This window comes from Protobothrops mucrosquamatus, unplaced genomic scaffold (genome assembly GCF_001527695.2).
Source record: "Protobothrops mucrosquamatus isolate PMUCROS unplaced genomic scaffold, P.Mucros_1.0 scaffold1440, whole genome shotgun sequence".
Classification (NCBI taxonomy): Eukaryota; Metazoa; Chordata; class Lepidosauria; order Squamata; family Viperidae; genus Protobothrops; species Protobothrops mucrosquamatus.
The window spans coordinates 337,371-361,728 of record NW_015387622.1 but is presented as its reverse complement, the minus strand read 5'-3'; the positions used below and the strand labels follow the sequence as shown (position 1 = coordinate 361,728).

General features: G+C 42.9%; 1 protein-coding gene across 1 annotated transcript in view; it reads left to right on the top strand.

Moving 5' to 3' along the window:
- Window positions 1–1,537: 1,537 nt before the first annotated feature.
- LOC107292849 (zinc finger protein 850-like) overlaps window positions 1,538–24,358 on the top strand; it is a 75,498-nt gene continuing 52,677 nt past the window's right edge. Inside the window, exon 1 of the mRNA XM_029285234.1 lies at window positions 1,538–2,373. Coding sequence (XP_029141067.1) covers window positions 1,538–2,373 — 836 coding nt within the window. The remainder of the gene's footprint in view (window positions 2,374–24,358) is intronic.

Below are 24,358 nucleotides of genomic sequence, written 5' to 3'. Positions count from 1 at the left end.
AGTAAAAAGTACTTTCACATTATATGATCGCCTATGTCAGGGGTCTTCAGGCTTGGCCCTTTTATGACTTGTGGACTTCAACTCCCAGAATTCCTCAGCCAGGCATGCTGGCTGAGGAATTCTGGGTGTTGAAGTCCACAAGTCATAAAAGGGCCACGTTTGAAGACTCTTGACCTATGTGCTTGCAATTCTGTGTACAGTTCTGGCTTCTGTCTTATATTTTAGAAACATATTACAGAGCTGGAAAGAAGGCAAACCAAAGCAACCAAAATGAAGATGGGACTAGGCTCCTCTGTAAAAGAAGACAGCAGCAATTGAGGCTTTGAAGGTTGAAACAATCCAAGGCAGGGGTCTTCAAACTTGGCCCTTTTATGACTTGTGGATTTCAACTCCCAGAATTCCTCAGCCAGCGTGCCTAGCTGAGGAATTCTGGGAGTTGAAGTCCACAAGTCATAAAAGGGCCAAGTTTGAAGACCCCTGATCCAAGGGAATAGACTTTGGATGGACAGGCAGTAATAGGCACTTGACGAATCAGTCAATATTTAGCTTATGTAAATTATTGTAGGCTATAGCCAATTTGGATGCAGAATTTCTCTCAGAATGTTAGAACTTGGGATTGCTTACTGAAACTAAAAGCTGAAGACTCAAAACAGTAGATGGTTACATTGTGGAATTTCTAGTTTTCAGACATGAGTGTAGCACTTTTAATCAGAATTACTTTTTGCAGGTTTTTTTTTAATGCAATCAGACTGTCTAGATTTTTTTTCTCTCTTCAGTGCAGGTTGAAGACAGTTTATAGAAAAGTGTGCCTGTACCAGCCACCTATATTTATTAGTGGATAAAATTAATTTTGCATTTTCATAAAATTACACAGTTGTAGAATTGGAAGGGACACCAAGTATCATCTCTAGACAATATCTGCAATATTGAAGAAGCCAACTAAATAATCTTTTAGAGGTGGCTAGCTAGTCTCTTCTGGAAAGCCTACAGAGATGCAAAACACACAACTGCCCTAGGCAGATAATTCCATTCTTGTACAGATCTTGCTACAGAAATGTTTTCCTTTTATTTAAATTAAATCTAGGGAAGTGCAACTTATAGCCCTTATTTCTAGCCCCAGTTTCTGTGGCCATGGAAAATAATTCTTGACCATTGTTCCTATAGCTTCCTTTTATGCATGGGAACATGGCTATCACATCTCTGCTCAGTGTTTATTTTCAGACTGAACACACTAAATTCTATCAAATGTCCTCAAGATTCTGTACTATCTTCATTTTACCTCCTCTGAACACCATTTAACTCGTCAGCATTCTGCAAACGTGCCCAGAATTGTACACAATAGTCATATGTAGTCTCGCAATGCCACGTAGAGAGGAACAATAACATTACAAATCTTCAATCCAAGACATTTTAAGAACATTCCTAAAAAAACCCCAAAAAACCTACAGAAACTAACTCCAGATAGCTTTTTTTTTTTGCTATAGGTTGGTCCCTGAACTGCTTCTACACATTGCATCTGATTGATTTTCAGCCCAACATGGAGGCCCCAAGCCATGAAGCAAGGGAACCAGGAAAGTGTGAGTCTGTGACTAAAGCTGGTGTCCTTCCCATGATTCAGTCAGCCCCCAGCAACTACCAGTGCCCTGAATGTGGGAAAAACTTTCGACGGAGCCCAAACTTGTTAACTCACCAGAGGACCCACACGGGCGAGAAACCTTTCCAGTGCCCCATGTGTGGGAGAAGCTTTGCTCAACGGTCGAGCCTGACCATCCACCTGAGGATCCACACGGGGGAGACTCCCTACCCCTGTCCCCAGTGCGGAAGGTGTTTCCGCCAGAGCTCAAACCTTCTTAAACACAGGCAGCTCCACGAAGGGGTGAGGCCTCACTTGTGCTCCGAATGCGGTAAATGCTTTGCTCAGCGCTCCAACCTGCTCACCCACCAACGGATTCACACGGGGGAGAAGCCCTTCCTGTGTTCCGAATGTGGGCAAACTTTCCGGCAGCACCGCAGTCTTCTTAGCCACCAGAGGTGTCACAAAGGGAACGTGTCCAATGGACATAATTGCCCCGAGTGTGGGAAAAACTTCACACAGAATTCGGACCTGGTGAAACATCTGAGAGTCCACACGGGGGAGATGCCCTACACTTGCCTCTACTGCGGGAAGGCCTTTCGTTACGTCTCGAATCTCAATCGGCACAAACGAACCCACACGGGGGAAAAACCCCATGCTTGCCGCCAGTGTGGTGAATGTTTCAGCCATTTGTCCAGCCGGAATATGCACGAGAGAATTCACACAGGCGAAAAGCCCTTTGGCTGTGCTGAGTGTGGGAAGATGTTCATTTCCAGCTCTAAGCTCTCTCAGCATCTGAAGTCCCATGCCAAGCAGGTATCCCACATCTGCACTACATGTGGGAAAAGCTTTGGCCACTATCCAAGACTCCTTAGACACCAGCAACTTCACAAAGCTTGGAGATCTCACTTGAGAAAAAAGGGAGACAAAAGAACAAACCGGCTTTGCTAGACTGAGCTCCATACCGTAATTGTTCTATCAGGTAACTTTATATCTTAACCTGGGGGGGGGAATTCTTACCTTGAGCAATGCAAGTCAAGGAATATGGTAAGGAATTTTAAAGAGAATTTCCAACACGCGCTATATTCCCCAGGATTCTTTGGACAGTACTAAAAAAAAAAATTGGTGCCAAATCTAGATCTTCTTGTAATTTTGACTTGAGTGGCAACTGAGATGCTAAGAGTGTTAAGTATTAAACATAGAATATATCAGTGGTGGCGAACCTATGGCACGGGTGCCAGAGGCGGCACTCAGAGCCCTCTCTGTGGGCACGCGCGCCGTCACCCCAGTCCTAGGCCTTCAGCTGGGTTTTATAAAACCTTTTCGCTTTAGGCCTCCGCCGCTGTGTGCAAAAAAAAAAAAGGTTCAATCAGTCAACTTCAACTTCTCGCGGAAAAAAAAAAGATCTTGCAAAATTGAAATTGATTGAACATTTTAGTCCCACCCAGTTTGCCGTTACCATCGCAGCCACGCCCACCCAATGGGCCACACCCACCCAATGGGCACTCGACGATGCATAAGTGGGTTTTGGGTTGCAATTTGGGCACTCAGTCTCTAAAAGGTTCGCCATCACTGGAATATATCCTCACTAGCAGTCTTTAACAAAAACCAGCTCTGCTTTATCAGTGTTGTCCTATCCCTGTTGCTAATTTTCATTAGCTAACCAAATTGTTTTTTCTGCATGCATATGCAGATTAATAATTTGGGGATTCTGACTGGCTGGAGACGCCTGTGTATTTCTTGTCCTTCCTCCTTTGAATGCTCTCCTATGCGGCCACATTGCTTGGTATAGAATTTTCTAATGATGATGTTGTCACCAATAACGGGGAATAGGAAGCGTTCACACACTTTCACACTAATATACTTCAAACGCAACTGTGGGGCCATTTTGCAGAATCCAGAATAGTTAGATAAGGCCCTTTAAATTATGCACAGGGGAAAAGAGAAGGAAAGTCTTAGGATACACTTGGGGATGCAGTACTTTATCTCTGCTGTGTTATTATAATAAATAGTATGCTAGCTCAAGCTGAAAACTCATCTAACCAGTTTTTATTTCCAAAATATCAGTTTGATATACCAACAGATGCATTCTTTTGCTTGTATTTTACAAGATCTCATATATAGGGACATACTGCCTATAATATTAAAGGCAATATACACAGAGCTGATAATAGCATTATTCTCTAGAAAATTTGCCTAATTACCTTCAAAAGTGACCTATGTTGGCAAATACAAGGTTAAAGCAGAATGGGGCTGCCTGGGAAGAAATTGTCCTACCAGTAATTTGAGTGTCTTTGCTTGCCCTCTATTCCTGCAAAGTCTAATTCTATAGAGAGGCAAAATATCTTAGAAGCCTCCTTTTGAATAGTTAAATGGCAACTTGACTACTTACAATGCTCTTTTAAGTGTTATTCTCATGCAGTATATTATTTAGGCATGACTGTAGGACTCGTCAAGTCCTATTAAAATGGTGCATATCTGAATTGGAGCAACTGCTGAAAACGCTAAGTGGGCTCTCCTTAAAATGTCTATATCTAAAAATTGGAGTGGGCAAGTTAGAACAGAGAACACTAATCCAGCTGCTGTTTTTTATCCTGTGCACCCAAATGATTCCTTGAATAAACAGGAACAGAATTTCTGAGATTTTATTTTATTTTATTTTATTATTTAATTAAAAGAATCTAAGAAAATGGGCAAGTGGTAGAGCCCAATGTGGCTTTCAGATAGCTAAACCTCCACCATCTAGTTTTTTGTCTTGGAGACACAGTGAATTTGATCTAACGCAGTGATGGTGAACCTTTTAGAGACCGAGTGCCCAAAAACTGGCCCCGCCCCCGCTCCATCCCCTGCCTCGCTCCCACCCCGCCTGCCAGCAGGGCCACTCACCGCCTCCAGGGCCCACCACAGACCGCCCAGGCAGCCCATGGCAGTCACATCCTCTGCCCACGCCCTGCAGCATCAACTGCATGATGGGGTGTGAGGGCAGAGTCTTGTCTACGCTGCCTGGCTGCCATGTCCTTGGCTGTGCTGCTGCGCGTGGGCCACACTCGGGGGCGACTCTCCTCCAGGGGGGCTGCTGGTGAGGGGGTTGTGGAGGGAGGTAAGGCTGGGGCAACGACACATGTGCCCACAGAGAGGGCTCCGAGTGCCGCCTCTGGCACCTGTGCCATAGGTTCGTCACCACTGGTGTAACGGTTAAGGCTCCATGCTAGAAAGCAGGAGACTGTGAGTTCATCCGACCTTTGCCATGAAAGCCAGCTGGGTAACTTTGGGCCAGCCATAGACTCTCAGCCCAGCCCACCTCACAAAATTGTTGTGGGGAAAATAGGAGGAGGAGGAAGGTGTGTTAGATATGTTCCCCACCTTGAGTCATTTGTAAAAATAATAAAGGGGGATATAAATAAAGAGCTCAATAAAACATTTAAAAAAAAAGATACAACAGCGCTATATAATTCTGAAACTCTTTTATGTCTTTTTCAGCACAGGAGCCAAACAGAGATTTTGAAGAAATAACTTGTGAAGATGTGCTGGATTCTGCAGGTTTTGGAGTCTGTTCCTCCCAACCACCATCACTCTTGATAACTCTGTGAAATGAATACATGCCTCCAGGCAGGAATTTGATGGGAACATTTGGGCGGCTATTGCAAATGGATCTAATTAACAAGCGATCTCCCTCTTCAGAAGCAGCTTCTCAAGTTCTTGCCTGCAGTGAGAAAGAAAGAAGGCTTCTCAAAAGAAAACAAATCATGGCTTGCATTGATCTGCTGAAATTATCCTTCAGTGCCCTCTTTAACCCTGAGCAATGTTGTTAAATTCTTTAAATAATGTGGTGGCTCAGAATGATATGATCAGTTAGGGTGACTTTCGATGAAAATATACATACATACATACATACATACATACATACATATATATATATATATATATTACAGCAATCTTTTTCTTTTATAAAATGCATGTGGAAGACACATGTTCAGAAATGTTTTGTTTGTTATGTATAAAACTAAAATGCCCCATCAAGATAATGCATCTTTGAATGTTCAGAAAGGTTTGTTATCCCCATGACAAAAAGCATTAAGGAAATCCAGACTGTAGCCATAATCAGTGTAATTATTAAGGAAATGTTGAAGCTGTGTGTCAAACTGACTAAAGTTACCCTCAGAAGAGCTGGTGGGGAAACATAGCACAACTCCATGAAAGGAAGTTTTGATTCTTCTAAGAACTTCTACAAAACGTTGCATGTTTGCCAAACATATTTAATCTGTATGTTAGGATTATACTCTTCCTTATTTAAAAGGGGATTACTTGCTGCTTTTTTCTTTCTTTTTTCATTTTCTTGCAGCAATAAATGGAAAAATTAAAAGAGCATTTGTTTCTTGTTAAAGCTACAGGAGAGTACGTCTGCCAATACCAGAAAAAAGCACTACATTTGTGGCTAAGCAGTATAGACACAAATTGCATTGAGCCATACAAATTTTAACGATTGTATTGTATAACCAGGGCTTTTTTTGTCATAGAACGCCCAGAACGGAGTTCCGGCACCTTTTTTGGATGGAACCTTGTAGGGTAGGCAAGACGGATTGTAAGACACGTGTGAGTTCCGGCACCTTTTTTTTTTTNGGTGTGGCCCATTGGGTGGGTGTGGCCCATTGGGTGGGCGTGGCTGCGGTGGTAACAGCAGACTGGGTGGGACTAAAAAGTTCAATCAATCAATTCCAACTTTGCAAGATCTTTTTTTTTTCCCGAGAAGTTGAAATTGACTGATTGATTGAACCTCTTTTTTTTGCACATGGCGGTGGCCTAAAGCGAAAGGGTTTTATAAAACCCAGCTGAAGGCCTAGGACTGGGACGACGGCACGCGTGCCCACAGAGAGGGCTCTGAGTGCCGCCTCTGGCACCCGTGCCATAGGTTCGCCACCACTGGTATAGGAGGACAGCTGTGTTTTTGTGCAGTGGTAAAAAGCCAGGAGCCTGGTAACCCCTTTTCTAACCAACAACTTTTTCTAAAAGGCAGAAGCTTTTGTGAGCTGACACTTCAACAGATGTGAATCGTGAAAGCTGTTTTCTTTTAATAACATTTGGTAATCAGAAAAGGTGTTACCAGATTTCTGAAAAATGTAACAACATCCTTTTGCACCAAAGAATGAACCAGGCCTAGGGTTACCAGAGATCTGGCAAAAGGGCATCTCCTCCTCCTCCTTCTCCATGTCCTTCATCCAGGCTTAGCCTTAAAATCAAATATTTTCAAGACTTTTCATGTGACTTTTTTCTTTTTACTGTTTTCACAACAACAGTCGTTCAAACTGTTGTATATAGTGACCTTGTAAATTGTCTACCTCTTTCCCTCATCCATCAATAGATTCAACAGTAATTTAGATTTATATTATTTTATTTCCCCATTCCAGTGTTAGAAGGAGATCCTGGCTTTGAATCAAGATCAGGTCGTCCACAGAACACACAGGAGGGCAAGTTACTCGGAGGAGAGGCAAAGTTAATCTACTTCTCCTACTCCAACTCAAGACTATAGGCACAGCACATTTTCGTTTTCAGGAAAGAGCTGTAAATTGTAATTAATCCTAATCCGAGAATGAATTGCCACCTGTATGCTGTGTGGACATAATTATCGGTAATATTACTCCAAATAGATTTGCTAATGTAGCAGAGCAGCGTGGTGGCCTAGTGGTGAAGACATTCATCTCCCACTCTGAAGGTTTTTCTCTCTCTTTGGGCACAAAGGAAAAAATATCTGCTACAAACTCTGCATATAAGCATCAGGCAGGGGATCCGGCCACTAAATGCTCAGCTCCATCCAGTCGCGCCAACTCTACCCTGAGTTAAAGGATTGCAGAGTTATAAAAAAAGGTTGGTTTTTTTTCTCTTACAATGGCAATGTGTGCATCTTTAGACAAGCTGAAGGTCCAGACTGGAGACAGATTGCCCATATAAAATCTATAAAAGTAGTCCTTAAAAGAAGACATGAAATTGATGGCACATAATCTATCAATCATCTCTCAGTCTCCATTGACAAAATACGCTTAAAAATTTATTCTGAACTTTGATGTGCAGGTACTCCTCAACTTAAAACCACAGTTGGGACCAGGATTTCTGTTGCTTATTAAGGTGCTGGTTAAATGAGTTGTGCCTGATTTTACAGTCTTTTTTGCCATGGTTGTTAAATGACTCATGTTGTGAAATCCAGCTTTCCTTGACTTTGCTTGTTGGAAACCAGCTGGGAAGATCGGAAATGGTGATCACATGACCCCAGGATGCTGCAACTGTTATAAATACTTGCCAGTTACCTAGCACCCAAATTTTGATTACGTGACATTGTAACTGTGAACAATTGCTAAACAAATAGTTGTAAGTTGAGCAGTACCTGTATCTGTAGTAGGCACAGACTCCTCCCACCACAGTCACTATTTCTGCAGCTAAACATACCGAGATACTGTAGGGCCAGGGGTCTTCAAACTTGGCCCTTTTATGACTTGTGGACTTCAACTCCCAGAATTCCTCAGCCAGCATGCCTGGCTAAGGAATTCTGGGAGTTGAAGTCCACAAGTCATAAAAGTTTGAAGACCCGTCCTGTAGAGCAGTGTTTCTCAACCTTGGCAACTTAAAGATCTGCAGACTTCAACTCCCAGAATTCCCCAGTCAGTAAGCTGCCTGAGGCAATCTGGTAGTTGAAGTCCACACATCTTTAAGCCGCCAAGGTTAAGAAACACTGCTTTAGAGTTCCACATAGCCAGACTATATGTCACCTAGATAAATCTTTTCTGAACTTGCTCTAATTTATCTCTCTCTATAGTGTAGTGCCCAGAACTAGACATTATATACAAAATGGAGTCTGGACGGGGCAGAGTAGAATGACTTGCTGTAATCTGGAGCTGTGTTCCTATTAACGCATCCCAGAAAAACATCTGCCCATTTTAACAGTTGCATTGCAGATTCATGTTGAATTTGTGGCCAATAAAGTCACTTGGATTCCTTTCACATGGACTCCTGCCAAGCCAGCTGTCTCCCATCCTATACATGGGCCTTACATTTCTCCTGTTCGGTCTGCAGAACTCTATGTTTCTCCCCTCCTAAATTCTCAAGTATCTATTTCGGTCCATTGTTTATGTCTATCTAGCTTTTTGAATCTTCTTCATCTAAAGCAGGGTTGTCCAATCTTGGCAACTTGTGGACTTACGACTTGTGGACTTTAATTCTTCAATTCCACAAGTCTTAAAGTTGCCAGGGTTAGACAACTCTGATCTAAAAAATTAGTTGGACCTACTGTATATCATGTGCAAACCTTGTAAATCTCTCCCCAATGTCCTCATTCATATTAATAAAAATGTTGAATAGCACAAGCCCCAGGACAGAAGCATGTGTCCATCAGTTCAATGTTTCCATCCAGGTTGATGTAGACCCATTCATGAGCACTCGACCAATGAAGGAACAGTCTTCTATAGAAAGAGAGTCTTGAGGAATGCCACTGTAAACCAGTTTAATCTATGCTGGGAAAGCCTTTTCCCTTTTCTGTTCAGCTTGTAGTTTCCAGATAAAAGACAAGCACTCAAAATAAATTTCAAACAAACTTTATTGGCTACCATAAGAAACTGGAATATAGTCAACTTAAACTGAAAAAAAAAACCCCAAGTCTATAGGAATACAGACAAAAGAACAGTAAACATGAGATATAAACAAACTTGATCAATAAAACATATTAAAAAGAAAGTTTAAGAAAAAGCTTATGTAGACAAAAGTTAAGATTTTCCCTACCCGTCCCAATGCTTCTTCCATTCAGTACAGCTGGCCAAATTACAGAAAATTCTGATTAAGCCAACATCAGATTCTTCTATACAATAGTACGTTTTCCGAGGGAAAATCTCTACTCTTTGTGAAGTTGACAGTTTTATCGTTATGGCTAGCAGCAAGCCTATTTTTTATATTTAAACTAGTAAAAGTTGAGTTCATACATTGTGCTAAACCACAGTTTTAACTAAGCTCTGTCAATATTCTGTAGTTGCCTAGTTTGCATCTAATTCAAAGCCCAAGCAACATTGTATGATGTTTCAGTGCAGGAGTGAAGAAATCTGACTTTCAGATGTTGCTGAAGTATAATCCCAGCATTACTTACCACTGGTCCTGCTGGTTGGGACCGACTATGGAAACCGTCATTAATTGGAAGGCTTCAAATTCCCCGTTTTTAGGTAAAAGTTAATGTATAAATCCAGCCAATGTGTCTGTGATTTGTTAGCAAAAATCAGTTCTGCACCATTCCTACATATAAATCAATACAAATAAAATAAACAGGAGATTGTCCATTATTTTAAGCTACGCATGATTCTCATGTTGCACTTTTAAATTTAGCTACTGCCATTTGAACTTAATCTTTATTTTTAAAGAAAATATGGAGAACACAAGCCAGCTTATGTTAAAAAAAGAGATGAGTAGCATTTGCGGAACTGTTTATTATGACACACTTATAGGTTGTGTATTTTATTTAGAATAAGAGATTATATTATGCACTGGTGTTACTGTTCAATTGTTTGGTATGTATATCTTCTATATTTTAATTTTATAACTGTTTTCTGTGAAAATAAGACAGAATTTTGTTCCAAAGGTGCTTCAGTTAGAACTGAAGAAGCTTCCTGATGAGAAGCGAAACATCTTCAAGGAAAAACCAAGAAAGTCCAGTTGCCTTTTGGAAAAAACACCTTTGGGATATGTAGTCAACTGTGCAGATTGTCATCTAAATCCAAGATTTAAAGCTATGTGAAAGATGTATCATCCAGCAGAAGGGAAACATTTTTATCAACTGTACATTTTCTGTATAACATGGCCAAACTTTAACCCAGAATATCTTCTATTATAGTGGTTAAGATCAACTTTTTATATTAGCTGAAAGAGACATACATTTTCAAATTAGTTGTTTCTTCAGTCTGACATGGACAAATCCATCATTGGTAGTCTAGTACTTTGGGCAGTAGTAGCTGAAAACATTACGACTAAGGTGGTGCCGTTCTACTGCAATGGGGCAGCATTTTCCAACAAGGTTCTCTTCAGAGGCTTTGAACTGCCTGTCAGAATCCCCAGTCACAATTATCTTTACTGGCAGGAAATTCTGGAAGATGCCATTCATCAAATATAAAAAACAAACTTTTATCACCAGCTTTCTCAGATTTTGCCAAGACTTATACATTGGCAAGCATTCTCTTCCTACTTCAAATTCTCACCTCTGCCCTTGATCTTTAGTGGTGTTTTTGTTACATTGATAGTCCTTGACATGACTAGTTGCTTAGCAACCATTCAAAGTTATCATGGACCCTCCAAAGCGTATTTAAGATCGGATTCAAAGTTCCAATGGCCACATGACCTCCAGTCACGTGATCACATTTTGGCACTCAGCAACCGGCTGCAGTTATGGTCATTTGCAGCATCCCTTGCTTATGGGACAGTAATTTACAATATTTTTTTTGATGGAAACTGACATTTACTTCAGATTTTTGGAAAAAAATGTCCACAGTGGACAATGGGTTCACTTAGCAACTAAGGTGTTCACTTAATGACTGCCGTAAAAACCGTGTCAGCTACATTGTTGCCTCAACTTATAACTGTCGTGACATACAACAGAAATTCCAGGCTCTATTATGGTCATAAGTTGAGGGCTCCCTCTATAAACAAGACCACAAAAACCACTAGCTATGAAATTGGGCATTTGCACAACAAAGAAGAGTGCTGACTTGCTGGCTTTTTATTTAACCAGTAATAGAGAGGGTGTTATTTTAGAAAGTTGTGTGAAACCGTCTATTAGTAATAGCACTTAGACTTATATACCACTTCACAGTGCTTTACAGCCCTCTCTAAGTGGTTTTACGGAGTCAGCATATTGTCCCCAACAATGTGGGTCCTCATTTTACTGACCTTGGAAGGATGGAAGGCTGAGCTAACCAACTGGCAGTCAGCAGAAGTAGCCTGCAGTACTGCATTCTAACCACTGCGCCACCAGGACTCTTATTGTGGTTTGTGAACCACAGTTTAAGACTGCACAATGTGTGAACCTGTGTCCTATGGCTTAATCAACAAATTATTAAATAGAGAGAAGTGTGCACCATAGACAAGGACAATATTCAGAGCCTCTTCCTCTGACTTAAAAAAAAACACCTGTAGGCATAAATAAAGAACTCCATTTATCGGCCTTGCTTGCTGGTCTGCATGCAATTTCTCACGGACTATGGCTATAGGGTGGGACCTACGGATGGAACAACTGACAGTTTGCACAATCAATTTGTTAGCTGCTATCAAAATATAAGCATAATGTATAAGGATAGTCCCAAGCACACTTACTCACAATCAAGCCCAGATATGACTGCACCAAAGTTGACTAAATCTGTTACCAGCACCCCATCTTCCCTTCAGGAAGAACTGTCAGTGAATGTTTGTGATTTCAAGCAAAAAAGAAAAAAAGAAAAAATATATTAATGCATAGCAGGAGTACAGTAAACAAGAAGTGATCAGTGAACCACCAGGGAAGAGCATAAACATTTTGGACACATAGACACAACAAAACTCTTGCGTCATACTTTATGTTTTGGTTAGCTAGATTGAAATTCCTCAACTTCTATTTAAATGCACCTTGAGATAAGAACCAAAGAGGTGCCTTCACTGCTCTACTACAGAAAACCCACCAGAATTCCCTCTCCTTGACAGATACAGTGATGGGCCTAGTTCAGGGGTAGGCAACCTTGGCTTTTATGACTCGTGGACTTCAACTCCCAGAATTCCTGAGCCAGCATGGCTGGCTCAGGAATTCTGGGAGTTGAAGTCCACGAGTCATAAAAGAGCCAAGGTTGCCTATCCCTGGCCTAGTTGAAAAACTGAGGGAAAAAGTCATGAAAAATCAGAGGGAGAAATAAGCAAAACTGTCCTTATATCCTATGGGCATCCCTCTTTTTGTGTGTGTGGTCAACCTGTACAAAAAAGATCATGGCTTATAAATTAAATTAAATAATGTTATTAATGACTTAAAGCTTTATTCTACCCAACTAAAGTATTTTTATTATAGCGATAGCATTTTTATTAAAACATTTGCACACACAAATGTAGGAGAGAAATTGTTAAAAGACAATAAACAACAGAACATTGTTTCTGTCAATCAGAAGACCGTGTTTAAAACAACAAAAAAAATATCTGCGAGTGTATTTATATTCATTATATTCTTAAAAGGTCATGGCTTTCCAGCGAGGAACAGAGCAAATAAACCCCAGGTTGTATGGAATTTTTTTTATAGAAACAAGCATGATGGATAAAAAATGATTACTTTGCGTTATTTTAAAGAAAACACTTTCCTACAATAAACACTAATTTCAGTTATATTTTTCTTGCTCCGTTGTCATTTCAAGGCAACCCTTACATAGCAGTGCCATTTTTGCTTGTTTTAACTTACACCAATAAATATGTTTTTGAAGGGGTTCCAACATTACACCCATTTTTATATAGTTCCCCTTCCACCTCTAAGCTATATATTTTTAATCAAGAATTCTCAACAAAGTATATTTCCAAGAATTTCTTTGGGGAAGCAAAGCCAGCCCATGTCAAAATGGCTTTTAACTTAAATATGGTTGGTGAGACCATGCTCCGGGTGCAGACACTTCGTTCTTCCTTGGATCAACCCATTCATCCTTCAAGATGCACATTGGGGGGGGGGAGAGATCATGGACAGCGTTGATTTGTTTGATCAAGCAAACTTTCCATGAAGGCTAATTAAAATAGAGGCTCCGGATTCTCTACACTACTTTGTTATTGGAAAGTAAGTGTTTTCCCTCTAGTCTGCTTGCCTCTCAGCTCCTGCACTCCATCTTTATTTCACTCACGTGGGCAGCCTGAGGAGCATCACCAAGGACAAACTGAGTAGACGTTCCCAGGCTGGTCAAAGCTAGAGGCTCACTTGGGCCCAGCTTTTCCTCCTTGGCCCAAGGATGCTCAGAAGCTGGGGACACGGTAGCTGCTCCTGGCTGAGATGACTCAGTTTCAGAAAGAGACATCCCCAGGGTCCCGTCCTTCACATGGACTCTCTGATGGGATACAAGACGCGAGCTCCGGGCAAAACATTTCCCACAATCAGAGCAGGTGTAAGGTTTCTCTCCAGTGTGAATCCTCTGGTGAGTGACCAGGTCAGCGTTGATCCGAAAGCTCTTCCCGCAGATGTGACATTCGTAAGGCTTCTCCCCTGTGTGGATTCTCTGGTGCTTGATAAGGTCTGAGCTGTAGCTGAAGCTTTTTCCGCAGATGCCGCAGGGATACGGCCTTTCTCCCGTGTGGACTCTCTGGTGGCAGATCAGGTGCGAACTCCGCTTAAAGCCTTTCCCACAATCAGGGCACTCGTAAGGTTTTTCTCCAGTGTGGTTCCTCTGATGGGTGACTAAGTCATAATTGACCCGGAAGCTCTTCCCACAAATGGAGCACTCGTACGGTTTCTCACCTGTGTGGACCCTCTGGTGCCGAATGAGATGGGAGCAGTCCCGGAAACGCTTCCCGCAGATCCCGCAAGGGTAGGGTCTTTCGCCAGTGTGGACTCTCTGATGGGAAATGAGGTGGGAGCTGCGAGTAAAGCTTTTCCCACAATCGGAGCATATGTAAGGTTTCTCTCCGGTGTGACTCCTCTGATGGTTGACCAGGTCGTAGTTGGACCGGAAGCTCTTCTCACAGATAATGCACTCATAGGGCTTCTCCCCGGTATGGACTCTCCGGTGGGACATCAGCTGGGAACTCTGGGAGAAGCCTTTCCCACACTCCAGACAGATGTAAGGTTTCTCCCCAGTATGGACCTTTTGATGGGCCACCAGGTCTGAGCTGAAAAGGAAGCTCCTCCCACACTCGAGACAAGAAAATGGCTTCTCATCAGTGTGACTCTGCATATGAGCCACCAAGTCAGCTTCCTGGTTGTAACCTTTTCCACAGACAGGGCAGGGGTGTGGCTTCTCCTCTTTGTGAAGCCTCTGATGCTCCACAAGGCAGGAACTCCCATTAAAACATTCCCCGCAAACAGGGCAAATATACTGTGTCTGTGACGGACAAATCCTCTCGGCGTCAGAAACATCGCCATTGATGGCAAGAGAGTTGCTCTCCAGGTCGCGCTTCAAGCTTCTCGGTTCCACCTCGGTGGTTTCACCTCCTTCCGATTCAACGTCTGGAGACGCATGACTCTGGCAGCTTTCAGACAGTATCCCATGTGGCTCTGCTGGCTTAGGGCCAACCTGCTTGGGAGTATTCTCCTCTTCCTCATTCACCATCTTTTCAAAGACTGGACGGAAATAGAATCCACATGAAAATTAGCAACATTACAGGGAGTCCCCACCTTATGACCAGTTGCTTAGCGACTTTTTGAAGTTATGACAGATCTCCCCAGAGCTACTTACAACCCAGTTTCGAAGTCCCAAAACCTACCCCCAGGTCACATGATCGCATTTTGAGCACTTGGCAACTGGCCCACATTTACGGCCGCTTGTAGGTGTCATATGTCATTTTCAGTGGATTTTGCCAGAAACTGATGTTTACTTCTGGTTTCCAGCCAGAAATGCCTTTGGGATATGGTGGGTTCGTTTAACAACTGCTTTGTTCATTTAATGGCTGTGATGTTCATCACTGTAAAAAGGTCATGAAATTGAGCATGGTCACATAATGACCCATTCAATGGCCGTCACAACATACAACTGTAATTCTGGGCTACAATTATGGTCATGTCAAGGACTCTCTGCAGTAAGATTCTTCACTGTACTCATCTGCACAGTACTGCTGAGCCAAACGACATCCCCTTTCTAATATGACAGGGAAAGATTTTTATTTTGTTAATGGCGCCGGGGCGAGGGGAAACTTGTAGATTGCTAAAAGGCATTTGAATGGCACTGTCAACGCTGCAAATACTGTATATTCTTGCTTTGACAATATGTTCGGGTGCTCCGGGCGCCGCTCTCTGACACATGACAGGCACATGACAGGCACAAGAAGAAATTCAAACCAGGAACTTCTTGACTTCCACCTGGCCTCTTGGAGGTTGCGTTATACTAGGGGTGGGCAACCTTGGCTCTTTTATGACTCGTGGACTTCAACTCCCAGAATTCCTGAGCCAGCATGGCTCAGCTTGGAAACCTCTCCCTTTCCCCTCAGCATGGCTGGCTCAGGAATTCTGGGAGTTGAAGTCCACGAGTCATAAAAGAGCCAAGGTTGCCTACCCCTGCGCTATACAAAAACTGGTTAGAATATTGGGGGGGGGGGAGGAAATTATCAATATTTGTAGAGGCAGCTTTAATAACATTCCTAACCAGCCAGTTGTTGGAAAAACATTGGCACTGTGTGGCCTTGAAGATTACATTGCTTTACTAAGTTTCATATCAAAGAGACTGGGAAAAACATGAAGAAGGAGAAAGTGGCTCTAAGGGCCACCAGTGACCAGTTTCGGTGACCAGTTTGACTAGCTTCAAGTAGAGGCAGACCCCCTATCAAGCAAGTGGGGCTAATTTTTCACAGGCTTAGCAGCAGAGAATAAACTGGAGATATGGTGATACAGGTTGTCCTCGACCTATGACACAATTGGGACCAGAATTTCTGTTGCTAAGCAAGGTGGTTGTTAAATGAGTCATGGCCAATTTTATCCTTTTTTCTTATGTTTGCTAAGGAACCACTGCAGTCGTTAAGTGAATCATGCAATCATTAAGCAAATCTGGCTTCCCTCACTGACTTGTTGGAAATGTATTTTTCCTCCCCCACTATGCAGATTGAGAACTTTTTATTTAAAAAAGATTATCTTTAATTACAGGAATGTGTCAATATCCTTCTCATGCTACTTAGGAACTACTGTAGCTCCTACTTTTAAGCCATGATTTAAAGTTTAGAGTTTGGATGTGGGCCTTAAGAATCCCACTGGCGTAACTATGGTTTATTCAAGTTGTCCAATTTTGTGGATTTGTGTGATGTGCTGAATTATAAAATAATCACAGAGGCTGGGCTGGGCTGAGCTTGGAAAAATAATAGGTCAAGTGTTTCTTAAAGTAGGATCCCTGAGGGTCCCCAAAGACCCTCACAGGGGCATACAAAATCATAATTATGAAAAAAATAATACAATATTAAAATTCCATCCGACAATTATCAGAAATGATAGTGGCAGCGAATGCATCAATTTTTAATATGATAAATATTGATACATCGCATTGCACTTGTGTCAGAAGCACAGAGGCGCTTCCGGGCGAAAGGATTAGCGGGTGACATCACCGTCGCCTAGGAGACGCCCAATTGGGGGCTCCTTTCATGTTCCCAGCTGGAGCTGGAGCGAAGGATGGGAGCTCACTCCGCCCCATGATAGCACTTGGTTCTTGAACATGGTTTGCTAGCCTCCAATCCAGCGTCCTAACCATGCAAGCCACCGTGCTCTTTTATATTGATACATATAACACAGACACACAAAACTTTTTAGAGGTCCTCCATAATTTTTAAAAGGGGGAAGGTGTCCTGAAAGAAAAAATGTTTAAGAAGCACTGCACCAGGCTAAAAGCGTTTGGCTATTTTGTGGTAAGCAGTTTTTGAGGCTCATTACTGAAATTTAATAGATATAAATATAGATATAGACAGTGTGTGTGTGGGTGAATAGATACATGAATAAAGATATAGATACACAGAGCGTGCATATGTATATGTTTGTGTGTCTATCACCTTATCTATCAACCTACCTACCTGCCTTCCTATATCTACCTATCTACGTATCTATCTCTGGAAAACTGCAAATGATAGATAATGGAGAATATACAGGAAGTGACTTTTAGCTGCAAAGGGTAACTCAGGGTTAAAATATTGGGGGTCAGTGTTTGATGAGCTTTGTTTTCTTCCTGCAAATGTTTCATTACCTAACTTTGAAAATAGACACAAGTGAGTGGAGTGGTCTGGTTGGCTGCATTTTTTCATCTAAAACAGTACTTTTCAACATGCTGGCAGGGGAATTCTGGGAGTTGAAGCCCATACATTTTTCAAGTTGCTACGTTTGATAAATGATCAAAAATGATTTAAATCAGTGTTTCTCAACCTTGACAATTTTAAGGCATGTGGACTTCAACTCCCAGAATTCCACAGCCAGCAATGCTGGCTGTGGAATTCTGGGAGTTGAAGTCCACATGCCTTAAAATTGTCAAGGTTGAGAAACACTGATTTAAATGATTCCTGCCTATTGTGCCGGTTCTCACTTCTTTAGATTCTGATTGCAATAAGGAAGAATGCACTCCGGATTGTTCTCTTCTTTTTAAAAATTTTGTTTGCTTCTTAAATCGTTTATAGCTACAATGTTACCTAGATCGGCAATGAAAGAACTGCAGAAAGAAAAAAACAAGTCCTTTGCTACCATATAGTAGACATCGGGATTTTTACAGCCCGGATCGGGCGGGCAGGCCTACCTTACGGGGCTGTTGCTAACAAGGAAAGCGCAAAAGTTATTATTTTTTTCCCTTGCATTGGTCAAGATAAAACGCTTTACACTGACCTGTCGGGGAGGGAGGGAAATCCACTGATCCGGAAGAGAAACAGCAGGATCTCCTTTGTGCCGAGATGTTTAATCCCGCGGGCAACAATCAGCCCACAAGAAAACAATAGCGGCCTAGATCTGCAGACAGCAGCCACCAGCCCAGTCGGAGCATAGGCGAAAGCGCGGAGGATCTTGCGACGCTCTGTCCCGCTTTCCCTCCGGCGATCCCAGGAAAAGAATCAAGTGGGACAGAGACCGACTGCCGAGCAGCTTTTCAGCCCGATGACCGCGCGAGAGAGGCCCAGCTCAGTTTCCCACGTTCCGGTTACTCACCAGGATCGGGCTGCTGCAGGGTGGATCGCCAGCAGAGAGCGGCGCCCGGAGCACCCGCGCGCCCGGCGGAGGGGAAGCACCGGCGCCCAGAGCAAACCTGGGCGCTGCAGCACCAGATCGGGCACAATCGGAGGAGGAGGAGGAGGAGGAGGAGGCGGCAGTGGCGGCGGCCGCACAAGGGTTACTGCCTGGCCGCCGAGGCTGGACTTCCCAAGGCAAGGCTGAGCTCCGGGCCGGCTCAACCAATCCTCGCCTGGTTGAGAGCCGAGTCAGGCACAGGAAGCTGCGCCACGGAAAGGCTTCTCCGCGCAAGAGGCGGCCTCCGCCGGGCTAGCGCAGCAGCCGGAGACCCCTGGCGGCCCTGCGGAGAAGAGCGGCGAGGCGGGCGCTCCTCGCTTCCCGGGCACTAGGGGGAGAGGACCCGAGTCTCCCTGCGATCGTGTGCAATTCGATCGCAGTCTCTTGGTTTGGTTTGCGGGAAGACAAAAGAAGAGCCAACCCTGCTTCGATTTTTAGACTGCCGTTGGGTCGCCGGCTTCTCCCTCGTGTTGAAATGGTACTTTGCCACTAGAGTACAGTAGTGGCCAAAATTGTGGAAACCTTTTGGGAAAAGTGTATTTTTGAGGTTTGATGGCTAATAACACCACTTTTTTTTTTTGGGAGCAGTACCATAAAATTATATATCAATGGAAAGATAATTTAATCAAGTATGTAATGCAACAAAGTTTGTTCAATTATCTGTACTGTATTCTATGAAAGGTTATAGCCAAATAACCAGAGAAAGGAAGCACAACTTGCTTAGGTTGATATCGGGTAGCTTTTCTTCATCTGATTGTAGCCAATGAGCATGAGTGTTTAGAGAGCCAATCAGGTGTCATCTTGTTTTGGCAATGAGCCAATCGGATCACAGTAGGATTCAGTGATTGATGTCATGTGTTGAAGCTGAGGACATTTGTCAGTGTGTTATGTGATCGCTATCCAGTTGGTTGGGTTTTTTTGTGTTCTTTCATTTAGCGAGCTTGTAAAACGTAATAAAATTAAAGTAATGGTGCAAAGAGTTGACTGTTTTCCCAGAAAGTGATGTAAAATAGTATTATTAAGTGAACAAGGCTACAGTTATAAAGAAATTAGAAGAAAAATGGGTGGAAACTTAACCAAAGGTGGTATTTCTACTGTACACTTTCCCCAAAAGGTTTCCACAATTTTGGCCATTACTGTATGATCAAAAAATGATTTTTGCTTGAAAAATGAATGGCTCTGTGTTTGCAAAATGAAACTTGGCTGTACGCCTTGTAGAAAAGTTGGAACTCTTGGAGTTGAAATGAAAATGGGAATGAAACTTTCCAAAGAATGGACCAACAATGAGATAACCTATTCTGGCAAAGATAGGAAGCAACAGTTGAGCTCACTTCGGGGAAAAAAATTGATCACAAGAATCAACTTTTATCATTTTTATTGTAACTTAAGTTGGTGAATATACCTAATATTTCTTCCTACTGTTTTCCCCACAACAACCAGTGATGGGATTCAGCCAGTTCACACCAGTTCTGCAGAACCGGTAGCTAATTTTTTTGTTGCCCAGGCCCAGAATGGACTTCCGGAAGCATCATCCACACAGAGAACCAGTTGTTCACATATTTGAATCCCACCACTGACAACAACCCTGTAAGATGGGTTGAACAGAAGGAGAGTTACTGGGCCAAAGTCACCTAGCTGGCTTTTATGCCTAAGGCAGACTAGAATTCAACAGTCTTGTGGTTTCTAGGCTGGCACCTTAACCACTATACCCAACAGGCTGTAGTTTTGCAATGCTATATTCCACCCAGCAATTCTCTTCGGAATTTGGGAGGCTGAAGGTTTACTGGCAAAATTTCATCCATCAAATTGCTTTCATCTGAATTCTTAAGCAGAAACCACAAAACCACATTCCAGCAACTGTATTTAAAATGTATTCTGATATTAAATTAGCACGTTTCACAATAGACCCATCTTTTCCAATGTGGTAGTTTTACACTCAAAAATTCCCAGACAGCAAGATGCAAAAACTGCTCTACATGAGTGGTCTTCCCATATTCTATATACTCCCTCCATATGCAGCATACACATATAAATGAGAAGCATGAATTAAAGGAACTCAAGGGAATGTTTAGGGAGTCATATCAGATGGAGATATTTTGTGTATCTTTAACTTAACAATAACAATAATAGAGTTGGAAGAGACCCTATATCAGGGCTTTTCAACCAGTGGTACGGGTACCACCTGTGGTACATTGGCACCTGTCAGGTGGTATGCGACCATCCTAGAAAAGTGGTAGCGGGGGAGGGGAATGAGCTGAACCGGTGGCAGCACCGCACAAGCCTGAGCGAGAGATGGCTGGAGCTGCAGGGCTGTCATGGCTCAGTGGAAGCGCCAGGATCAGCGCCAGGCTCCAGCTGGAGCTCGGCGCTGATCCTGCCGCTTCTGCTGAGCCCTGAAGAACCGCCGATCAAATGGAATGTTGCAGCACCTCCAGTGTCTTGTGATTTACATTCAGATGCTTGGCAACTGATTCATATTTATGACGGTCACAGTGTCCCAGGGTCATGTGAAGTGACCAAAACCAGCTGCAACCACCCAGCAGACGGGGGGAATAAAAACCAAACACCTCCCCACCCCACCCTTGCTGCCAATCCTCAACAGTGGATTGAACAACAATGAAAACAACAATGAAAACCTTGGACAGGAGAAAGAGCGCCGCCGGGTGCTTGGCTATGGCTTAAGGGGCACTTTTTTCAGTGCCATTGTAACTTCGAACAGTCACTAAGCGAACTGTTGTAAGTTGAGGACTATCTGTACTTTATCATTTTTTTCCTTTTTTTTTTTTTTTTGGTCATCAAGTTTTTGACACCTTGCTAGGCGACTGGTGGTACTTGGATGTTGCCATATCCTAAAAGTGGTACAATGGGTGAAAAGGTTGAAAAGCCCTGCCCTATATCAGTCATGGCGAACCTATGGCACAGGTGCCAGAGGCAGCACTCAGAGCTCTCTCTGTGGGCACGCACAACGCCACCCCAGTCCTAGGCCTTCAGATGGGTTTTATAAAACCTTTTCACTTTAGGCCTCCGCCGCCGTGTGCAAAAAAAAAAAGGTTCAATCAATCAGTCAATTTAACTTCTCGCGGGGAAAAAAAAAGATCTTGCAAAGTTGGAATTGATTGATTGAACTTTTTAGTCCCACCCAGTCTGCTGTTACCACCACAGCCACGCCCACTCAATGGGCCACACCCAGCCAATGGGCCAAACCCACCCGGCACCCAACAATGCATAAGTGGGTTTTGGGTTGCAGTTTGGGCACTCGGTCTCTAAAAGATTCGCCATCACTGCCCTATACCATTTCAGACAAATGGCTGTCCAGTCTCTTCTTAAAAATTTCCAGTATTGGAGCCTTCACAGCTTCTGGAGGCAGGTTGTTCCACTGATTAATTGTTCTGTCAGAAAATTTCTCCTTAATTCTAGGTTGCTTCTCTCCTTGATTAGTTTCCATCTGTTGCTTCTTGTCCTGCTTTCAGGCACTTTGGAGAATAGCTTGACTCCCTCTTCTTTGTGGCAGCCCCTGAGATATTGGAACACTGCTATCATGTCACCACTTGTCCTTCTCTTCATTAAACTAGACATACCCTGTTCTCTGTACTCTTTCTAGAGTCTCAACATCTTTTTTACATCATGGTGACTAAAACTGGATGCAGTATTCCAAGTGTGGCCTTACCAAGGCATTGTAAAGTGGTATTAACACTTCACGTGATCTTGATTCTATCCCTCTGTTAATGCAGCCCAGCACTGTGTTGGCTTTTTTGGCAGCTGCAGCACACTGCTGGCTCATATTTAGGTGATTGTCCACTAGGACTCCAAGATCCCTCTCACAGTTACTACTGTTGAGCAAGGTACCCCCTATACTATACCTGTGCATTTGTAAAGCCATTGTTGGTATCACAATTTACAGCTAAGATAGTTAAAGGAAATACACTAATTTGTCCTCCAAATTTGACAATGTGTGTGAATTTGATTCAGCAGAAAATATATATAGGGTTAAAAAGGCAGGTTGCCACACTTTGGGAAACATTTAACTCCTTGAAAACAGCCCTAAGAGGAATATGCAAACAAACCTACAAGATCTATTTTATAAGCCTTCACATTCACAATGCAGTGTATCCAGATCTTATGTTGTCAATTAAGCCCTATGCTGCTATACAAATATTCTCTCTCCTTAAAGTTAATTCTCCTTAAATTAGTCCAGGTAATCAACAGGAGTATCACAGCATCTCTGATAAGACTGGGGAGGGGGGTGTTTAGATCATTTTTTTTTCAGATTCCTCCACCTTGAAAATTACTCATGTGGAATGGGAAAACACATCCAACCATCAATCACTTTTTAGAAAATGTAATTTAGTATTTGTACAATATATTATTCTTGCCTGTCTACCTTTCCTGTTGAAGTTACAGTCTGATATGGGACCTGTAGTTACTGTGATCAACACTTTTTTTTAACAAAAATGATCACTTTGGGGGGGGAACCCCTATTTATTACAATAAAAGTACACAGTATCTGCTTGACTAGTTTGATATGGCAGGGTTGGTGCACTCCACATCCCATCAGTTAAGCAATGCCATCTGCCTGGACCCCAGAAGCCCACCTTCTCTGTAGCAGTGCCTGCCGTCTAGAATAAGGTTCTCCCCCTCCCCGGTTCGAATGGTTCCCACACCTCTAGTGTTTCCAAAGGGCTCAAAAACTTGGTTTTTTTGTCCAGACCAGGGGTAGGCAACGTTAGCTCTTTTATGACTCGTGGACTTCAACTCCCAGAATTCCTGAGCCAGCATGGCTCAGCTTGGAAACCTCTCCCTTTACCCTCAGCGTGGCTGGCTCAGGAATTCTGGGAGTTGAAGTCCACGAGTCATAAAAGAGCCAAGGTTGCCTACCCCTGGTCCAGACCTTTGGAGAGAACGACTGACACCCCCCCTTCCTTTCTGTTCCCTTGTTTTCTGCCACTATCCTTTTGTTTTTTGTTGTTCCTGTATTGTTCTTTGTTTTAAAATGTTTTAATAACTATAAACCACCCAGGTTGCTGGGAACTGATCAGCATACACATTTTATAAAGTACAGGTAGTCCTTGACTTAACAACCATTTGTTTAATGACCGTTCAAAGTTACAATGGCACTGAAAAAAAGAAGACTTATGACTGCTTTTCACGCTTAATCATTGCAGCCTTCCCCATGGTCAAAATTTGGACGCTTGGCGGCTCTTATTTATGACGGTTGCAATGTCCTGGGGCGACGTGATCACCTTTTGACAAGCAAAGTCAGTGGGGAAGCCAGATTCACTTAACAACCGTGTTATTCACTTAACAATGGCAGTGATCCACTTAACGTGTCATGAAAGATCGTAAAATGGGACAAAGCCCGTTTAACAACCGTTTCACTTAGCAATGGAAATTCCGCGTTCAATTGTGGTCATAAGTTGAGGACTACCTGTATTTATATTTATAGTTCACATTATGCATGACACAAGGTGGCGGAAAGGGCAGAAAAGTCCACGCAAAAACATTTGTTAAGCACCCACAGTACAGCATTCAGTTCCGACAGCTACAAAGCAGCTGACAAGCAATAAAAGAACTTTGTTTGCAGATCATGGTCCCACCCACCCACCCACCCTCATCTCAGGCTGCTCCCACAGCTGGAATGTCAGGTGTAGATGGAGGCAATGCAGACCCCAACAGGAAAGCTTGTCCGGACACATTTAGACTGAATTTTGAGGAAGCAGTCAAGCAGTCAACTGATTAGTGACTCACTTCCTACGTAACTGTTTCCACAGAGGTAGTTTATCTTAATCTTTAGTAGAAGAAACAGTGCAGGCTCCAGTAACATCTTAAACACTCACAGCAGGTGTTCCCCATCACATACACTTTTACAGATTGCCATTCAATTCATC